A 9,215-nucleotide genomic window follows, 5' to 3' on the forward strand; every position below is an offset into this window, starting at 1 on the left:
GGTCAATGACATGAGACAAAGTATATGTGAACTGCTGTATGAAAAGTGAATTTACTCTGTAAATCTTCACCCAAATCCTAAAAAAAAAAAAGGTATTTGCAATGAATAAGGCATTGGTCTTACAAAATTCTATCATGTGATCCTGGAAGTTGTTTCTATCACCAAGCTCATATTTTCCAACTACCAATGCTTGTTTCTCATTCCAAACACTAGCAATCATCAATACATCTTGATTCCAAGTTGGTCAATTTCAGACTACAGAAGTCAGTAAAAATCTTCAATTTCTTCATCTTTGGCTTTAGTGGTTGTTGCATAAATTTGAAGGATGGTTGTATTAACCAATCTTTGAAGGTGTATGGATATTATCCTATCACCGACAGCACTGTACTTCAGGACAAATCTTGAAATGTTCTTTTCAACAATGAATGTGAAGCCATTTTTCTTCAATTTGTATTCCTGGCATAGCAGACCATGTGATGGTCTAATTTAAAATGGCCAATACCAGTCCATTTCAGCTCACTAATGCCTAGCTCACTTCATGCATTCCATTTCATTTTTGACAACTTGCAATTTCCTAGATTCATACTTTGCACATTCCACATTCTGACTGTTAATGGGTGTTTGTAGCTGTTTCTTCTGATTTTGAGTCGTGCCACAAAAGCAAATGAAGGTTCCAAAAGCTTTACTCCATCCACATCACTAAGGACAACTTACTTTGAAGAGGCAACTCTTCCTCAGTCATATTCTGAGTGCCTTCCAAACTGAGGGACTCATATTCCAGCATTATATCACACAATGTGTCATTGCTATTTATAAAGTTTTCAGTAGCCAATTTTTTCAGAAGTGGACTTGGCTACATCCCTCTTCCCAGTCTGTTTTACTTTGAAAACTCTGCTGAAACCTGTCCACCAGGGGTGATCCTGCTGGTATGTGAACTACTGGTAGCATAGCTTCTAGTATCACAGTAACATGCAAGACTCTACAGTATGACAAACTAATGGGACAAGTGGTGGACTTTTTAATTACAAAGGGAAAAAGTAGTAATTTTACAGTGGAGGAACCCTTATCCAAGTCAAGAACAACATCACCAGTAATAAGACATGCTGACATCACATACCCTCTGGTATATTGTGCTGAGAAAGGTACAGCATCATTTCTGGAGCATTCTTGCCAAAAACACATAACCCCAATCATGGGAAACATCACACAAACTCAAACTGAGGGAAATTCTACAAAATAATTGGCCACTACTTTTCAAAAGCATCAAGGTCATAGAAGACAAAAAAAGACTAAGGAACTGTAACTGACTGAAAGAAATTTAGGAGATGTGACAACTAACTACTAACTGCATATTAGTTATTAGTATTGTATCAGTGTTAATTTCCTAGTTTTGATCATTTTATTATGGTTATATAATATGTTCCACAACCCATCTGTCAGTTTCTCCTACTGTGGTAGCTAGCATGTTGTATTTCTGAAAGCTATGACATTGGTATTTCAAATACCATCCAGGGAACACTTATGGTGGACAGATTTCAGAGGAGGTTTCAGACTAAGAGAAACTAGAAGGAAAGGCCTGGTAATCAATCTACTTAAAAAATTAGCCAATTAAAACCCTATGGATCATAACAGAATACTGTCCAACACAGAAGGGGCTCTGGTGGCATAGTGCCTAAGGCATGTGACTGCTAACCAGAAGGCTGGCAGTTTAAACCCACCAGCCACTCCTCGGAAGAAGGTTGGGCAATCTACTTTCATAGTGATACTCCCTGGAAACCCAAGGAGGGGTTGCTATGAGTTGGATCCGACTCGACAGCAGTGAGTTTGGTTTTTTCCATTTGGTCCAACATAGTGCTGAAAGAAGTCCGCTAGGTTGTAAAATCCACTGCCATCAAGTTGCATCTGACTCATAGCAGCCCCTCCTTGGGTTTCTGAGGCAGTATCACTACTGAAGTAGATTGCCCAACCTTCCTTCCGAGGAGTGGCTGGTGGGTTTGAACTGCCAGTCTTCTGGTTAGCAGTCACACGCCTTAGGCAAAGTATTCAAAATACACAGTGATCGCCACAATGGACTCAAGCATACCAACAATCATGAAGATGGCACAGGGCCAAGCAACATTTTGTTCTGTTCTACATAGGGCCACCTGAGTCAGAGATAACTCAATGGTAACTAACAGCAAGTATGTAACTGTGGAAGGGAGCACTCTGAATACAGCATTCCATTTTTCCCTGTGATCCATGAATGAACCTTGTGCTTTTGATCTGATGTGACAGCCTGGCTTCCTGAATAGGATCAGAGTGGGGCTAAATGCCATTCCCAGGGCATCATGACCTACAACAAATCTGATAGCAACTGGTCTTATATGTTAACATTAGCGAAAATTGGCTTAAGGGCATACTGAACCTTTTCAATCTTCCCACATTTTCTGAAAGTCTAAAATTAGTTCAAAATAAAATTTTTTAAAAAACCTGAAAATAGTAACAAAAATATTTTTACTATTAAAAAAAAAATCCATATTTTTAATGAATAGCTTTAGGTGATTCTTATGCACACTGATGTCTAAAGACAACTAATTTAGAAAATTTGTACCACTGTAGAGGAAAAGCTAGATATGCTACAGGAGATATTGTAGTCCAAAAGTCAAACTAGATAAATACTAGAATGGAAAATTGATCAGGCCCTATACAGCAGTTCTTAATTTTTTTAATTTTAATAAATGGATATATTTACTTACCTTTATATCACTACCTGGGGTGGCACTGAGGGCCAAGATTCTAAAGTGATTTGTATATTTGGTTAGTTCCCTTACAACCTCAAAAGGAAAGAGAAAAAAAAGTTATTTAATGTCTCTAATGCAAAAATAACTGTGGATCTGTTAAACAAACTTATTAAATACAGTGCATTATCATTACTCCTCATAGTGGAACTACCACTAGTCATATTTTCTGAAGAACAAATTATTTATGTTTATACTCCATACCTATTAAAAAACACTTAAGGTTCAAACCCACCAGCCACTCCAAGGAAGCAAGACTGGGCAATCTACTTCTGTAAAGATTTACCACCTCAGAAACACAATGGGCTCACTATGAGTCAGAATCAACTCAACAGCAGTGGTTGGGTTTTGGGGTTTTTTTTTAAGTCTTCATCTATATATAACGCTACAATGTAAAGACCCAATATAGCAGCAAATCAAAATACTCAAAAAGCTACAGCAAGGACCAATGGAAAGGAAAAGAGAACTGACTCTCCATTGTTTGGGTCATAGTCTAGCTTAATAGCTATATCTATATGCACATTTACCAGACTATGATCAATTATAATACATAAAAATTTTTAAAAAATAATAAAATAGCAAGATGGAATTAGATTTGAAATTTAAAAGAAATCAGGTTTAACAAATATTTTAAAGAAGTTAGATTTTATGTAGAAGGCTCACAATTTTTAAATTGGTTTTTCATAATAGAGTAACGCTAATTTGAGGCAATTTTTAAAATTCAACTTTCATTTTATATACTAAAATATTTTCTAAATGGCACCAAAATACCTTTTAGGCTTTGCAGTTTTTTACTCAACACTTCTTCTGGTATGATTGATATTAGTTAATCTCCTGGACTCCCCTATGCCCTTTCATGTGAGGTCTCAAGACAAAGGAAAAAGGCACCGTAAGTAAACTGAGTTGCATTACCAGTTCTCAGTATTCCATAGTTAGCACATTTGACAAAGGAATTAAACAGTAAACCTCCATTATCCAAAAACCATTCTAATCTCAACCCAGTCAAGGATGAATTCAATGTAACACACACTACATCTTGATTAATATTCAAAAATATTAATTGTAGAGTGTATGAAGACAGAATATTATACTAAATGGAGACTTAAATAGAATTATTTTAATTAAAAACTGATGCAAGACAGAGTGATCCTAATAACTATTCCTATTTTAGTGCTAAAAGTGATGCTCCTAGATACAGAAGGAAAAAAAAAAAAGTCACGGACTTGTCAAGGAACACAAAAAGATGTCTTTTTGAAAAGGTTCTTTTAAAAACACTTTTTGTATGGCAGCCAGAATCCCAAGTGTTCTTTCAGATTGTGGGGAAGTTTTGGCAGTTCCAAATGAAATCAATTTATTGTTATATGTCACACTTACCAATATACCCTCCAGAACTGTTACACACGAAAAATTAATCAAATACATTACTTCTTTTCAGGAGGGATTTTTAAACACTTTATAGAATAAGAAATGGTGAGTCATAGAGTTCTTGTGCCCATTGGAACCAATATGCGGAATACTCAATGTAGCTTAAACTCTCAGAGCTGTCGATATATACAGGAAATCACTTAATGCCTAGAAATTTTTTTAAATAAATGAATTAAAGTTGCTAAATATAAGCTAAATTTATCAAATAAATTCCATATAATTATGTGGCAGCCATAACATATTAGGTATTACCTTTTCTTGGAAAGATACTAAGAAGAGCACTTTAAAATTAAGGGTTTGGCATGTTTAAAACTTCTGACTGAGGTGTAGGCCAAGTCTGTTGTTGTTGTTGTTGTTGTTGTTGTTGTTATGTGCCATCAAGTCGGACATGAGTCATAACGACCCCTCCCTGGGTTTCCAAGGCAGTATCTATCACTACAGAAGTAGATTGCCCAACCTTTCTTCCGAGGAGTGGCTGGTGGGTTTGAACTGCTAGCCTTCTGGTTAGCAGGCAAGTGCCTTAGGCACTACGCTACCAGGCCTCCCAGGCCAAGTCTGTATGTTATGTTTTCAAAACAGCCTTTGCTTTACTGTGCAACCTGGCACTTCTGTAAAATTTCCATTGTACCTTTAACCTAAATACATCAGTTCTACAGAAAAATGTTTTTGCCCACTTTATTGTATTTCAAACTTGTGGTAAAAAATGGGCAATGTTACAGAGAGATTATCCAGCCCATACATGTTAGATGCAGTGCTAAACATGTGACTTTAGTGGTTACACCATACTTTTACTGTTATTGTTGTTAGGTGCCCTTGAGTCAGTTCCAACTCATAGCAATCCTACGCACAACAGAACAAAACATTGCCCAGTCCTGCCATACTCAACCATTGCTGTTTGAGCCCATTATTGTAATCACTGTGTCAATCCATATTGCTGAGCTTCTTCCTCTTTTTTACTGACCCTCTCTCTACTTTACCAAGCATGACATCCTTTTCCAGGGACAGTCCCTCCTGATAACACGTCCAAAGTATCTAAGATGAAGTCTCACCATCCTCACCTCTAAGAATAATTATGGCTGTACTTCTTCCAAGATAGATTTGTTTGTTCTTCTAGTAGTTCATACCCTAGACCCATCTTACTACATGTTTTTTCTCTCTTTTTCTGTACAGCATGTTTTTGTCATCTAGAGGCACTTTTTTGCAAAGGAGGTCAACTCTTGCAAAAAATACTTAACCAAAATCCTGCCACCTGCAATTTTTAAGAGTATCCAATCAAAAATACCTCAAATGTACCTCCCTTAATTGAAGTTTTTGCCTTTGTCACTTTCTGTCATTCTAAGCTCCTCAGAGCACTTTGCAAAAGTTTCTTAACTCTGTGTTTTCCTTGTTTTGCAAAATAAATTTTGCCATTAATAAAACTTCTTTGTCTTTACTTTAAACAGACTTGGAATGCTTTCTCTATGACAATACACATAAATAGAAAAAATATAATCATTTTCTGTTTGAGAAGATCAAGTATAATAAAAGACGACAAATCTCCCTAAGATAACACAGCAATATAATACAATAACACTCACAAGTCCCCAGGGAAACTATTTTACAAATTCACAAGGTGGCAATGAAATTCATCTCTTTATACTAAATGAAACTGACTTTCCTCTTTTATTTCCCTTTTATGTTCTTACTCTATACCCTGCCCCCAATTTTATCAGCTTATGATTTTAACTACCATCTGCATCCTGATGATTTCCAAACCTGTACCTCCAGCTCAGATTTCTCCATTGAAATTCATATCATTTACTGCCTACTGGATATTTACAACTGGATGCCTCATAGACACCTCAAACTCAACATACCTGAAACTACACTCATTATCCTTCCATGCTCCTCTCCCCAAATCAGCTGTTTCCAGAACTCTCCATCCTGATTAGTAGTACCAACATCCTCACAGCATTCCAAGTCAAAAACCTGAGTCATTCTAAATTCCTCCTATGCCTCATTTTATACCCTGCCTTTAGCTTTCTCCCCTCTAATCTACACTATACCTTAATTATCATTCCAAGTAAAAAAATTACAGTCTCTACTGCACATATTTCCTATTGCCTACAAAGGACATTCAAACTGCTAAGCATAAAATACAAATCTCTTCATGACCTGGCTCTCTCCAGTCACATCCCACCTTTCTACTTTATGTTCCATACTCATATGGAAGGCACTGTGTTAGGTACATTGCATACATTATGTCATTTAATCCTACAACAATCCTGGTAGTTAGTATTATTTTATCCATCTGCCACGTATTGACATTGTATATCCAGTACCAATCTTAGTTCCAAAATCCCACCTACACCCTGGAACCACTCTGGAAGTCTGCCCTAGCCATGCCTAGGCTCTCAGGATCCACATGTGACACTAAGCTTTGAAAAAAAAAAAAAAAAAAAAGCTGAGATACTGATTTGAATTGGTGAAGTGTTTTCTATCACCATATATTCTAAGAGAATAGACACAATAGATCTAAAACTTTTTACAGTAATAATACTATCAGTAACTTCAATCACTAATAATTATTCCCCCAAATACTCTTCAACAATGTTTATACCATATATTATTTTTTAAAAAAATTATTACCTGACAATAAGCATAGTTTCCAAGGGCTTTATGAGCTTCATCAATAACTAGACACTTTATTTTAGCAGCAGGACAAGCTCCTCTAGAAAGGTCATTTACCATGACCTGAGGTGTAAGAAAAAGGACTCTCTTATTGTGCCATATTTCCTTCCTGATGAAAGCTTGAGTAGATCCTGAAAGCAAAAGACATGTCACATTCTAAACTCCAGATTGTTAGCTACAAAATATAAGTAAAGTCTTTTAACTCGGAAATCCTTTTTGGGAAGAAAGCCAGGAACTTCATATTCACCTACCCAAGAGGTGAAAACAAATTTAAAAAAAAAAAAACTCACCGCCCTCGAGTTGGCTCATAGCGACTCCTCCTTGGGTTTCCCAAGCCGCATCTCTGCGAAAGTAAACTGCCCAATCTTCCTTCCGAGGAGTGGCTGGTGGGTTTGAACATAGGCATAATCGCTTCAAAATGCTCCAGTTGACAACCTAGGAGATTCTCTCAAGGGTAAATAAAGCAACCCTATTCATTACGACCAGCAGCTCTGGTGGCGTAGTGTCTAAGGCATTTTAACTGCTAACCAGGCTGCCGGTTCAACCCAACCAGCCACTGCATGGAAGGAAGGCTGGGCAATCCACTTCTATAGATACTGCCTCCGAAACCCAAGGAGGGGCCTGAGTCGGGATCGACTGGACAGCAGCGAGTTGGGTTTGGGTTGGTTGATTCATTAGGACTGGACTTGCTACAAGCAGATGATGTTTTATCAGAGGAGCGGTAAAATGGCCATACTGTGATCTAGGGACTATTCCAAAAAGGTTAGAAACTTCTCTAATTCTATTTCCATCAGAAAGGCACACTCTAGTGGTGCGGTGGCTAAAGCGCTGTGCTACCAAACGAAAGGTCTCCGTTGGAAACCACCACTGGCTCTGGTGGAGAAAGATGTGGCAGTCGACTTCCCTAAAGACTTACAGCCTTGGAAACCACATTTTCTACAGTTCTACTCTGTCACACAGGGTCGCTATGAATCGGAATCCACTCGACAACAGTGGGCTTTATTTCCATCAGAACGCGTGTTTTCCTCTGGGGTACCCAGTTTTTAACTCCAAATTAGTGAATTGTTGTTTTAAAATACCTGTCATTTCGGCCATGTGGGACTGCGGGATACCCATCACCCGGTAGCAAGCCTCGATCTGCTGTGCCACCAGGGGTTTAGTGGGAGCCATGAAGACCACCTTGCCAGAAGGGAACCAGCGGTAGAAATTGTACATGACCACGGCGGCAATAAATGTCTTGCCCAGTCCGGTGGGCAGACAGACCAGCGTGTTGCAGAACAGAGCGGTCCGGGCGATGTGCAGCTGGTAGTCCCGCACTGGGCTGTTGGTTGGGTAAATCCACAGGGAGCCTGCGGACTTGCAGAACCCGCCATCCTCTAGCTTCAGCTGGTGTTCAGCCTCATATACCGCGACCAGAAAAACATCATCGTCCGACTCTGGACAAGCGTCTACAGCCTCTGCCGGCGCAGGGAAACGCGACCCGGAGCTGCCAGGGCTTTTAGGCCGCTCAGTTCCGGATCTACGACTCGAGGCATCGACAGATCGGAAGACGCTTGAGCCCCACGTCTGGAAAAGCGTTCTTTGCCGTCCACTCATTACACCGACTACTACCAAAGGCTTTGCTCACATAACGGCACCTGCAACAGCTCAACCGCCACCGATTCGATCCCCATCCGTATCCTCCGAGCAAAACTGGAACGAAAAGCGGAACTGCAGCCAGTTCAACCACTTGAAAATGCCGCCTCTGATTTTGCATTGAGAATATGATTGGTTGGCTATACGGAAACCCTCGTGGCCTTCCTGAGACGCATGCGCACTGTTTAGGAGTTACTCTAAATTTGGTCCCTTTTTTTAGTATATTTACAGACTCCAAAGTTGAGTTCCGGGTCTAAGTTCAGGTGTCCCTGCGTCTTGCTAAAGTGATATCGTTCAAAATGATAATAAATGATCTTGAAATCCTGAGACAATGAAAGACTTATACTTTTGTCCTTGGTGGTTATATTTTTAAATCGGAAAATTGATGGAAGAGCAAAAATGTATTTAATTAAGTAATTCATCTTATTTCTCTAACCAGTATGAAAAAACGAGAGGGCAGGTCTTTTTCTGACCACATTATGAATGACAATCTACTATTTTAATATTTTTATTGTTAAGAGAGAAGTGAATTTGGTGTGGTCCTATTATTGGTTAGATAATGGAGGGGGGAGCATCCTAATAGTCTATCAAGAAAGAGCAGTAAATGTCATGTAAGTATTATACCATATTAACATTAACTCCCTACCTCAGATTTGGTTTCTCCACACTGAACCTGAAGACTTTTAGTTTGTTTCCTCATGTACTGAG

The 9,215-nt window shown here is 38.7% G+C and overlaps 1 protein-coding gene across 1 annotated transcript in view; it reads right to left on the minus strand.

The window, feature by feature from the left end:
• Positions 1-8,468, minus strand: part of FANCM (FA complementation group M) — a 99,456-nt gene extending 90,988 nt beyond the window's left edge. The window contains exons 1-3 of the mRNA XM_042782221.1: positions 7,952-8,468; positions 6,831-7,003; positions 2,736-2,813 (exon numbers count right to left, since the gene is read on the minus strand). Of these exons, the coding sequence (XP_042638155.1) occupies positions 2,736-2,813; positions 6,831-7,003; positions 7,952-8,468 (768 nt within the window). The remainder of the gene's footprint in view (positions 1-2,735; positions 2,814-6,830; positions 7,004-7,951) is intronic.
• Positions 8,469-9,215: the final 747 nt, after the last annotated feature.

This window comes from Orycteropus afer, unplaced genomic scaffold (genome assembly GCF_000298275.1).
Source record: "Orycteropus afer afer isolate SDZICR_OR568_19922 unplaced genomic scaffold, OryAfe1.0 scaffold00265, whole genome shotgun sequence".
In the NCBI taxonomy this organism is placed as follows: domain Eukaryota; kingdom Metazoa; phylum Chordata; class Mammalia; order Tubulidentata; family Orycteropodidae; genus Orycteropus; species Orycteropus afer.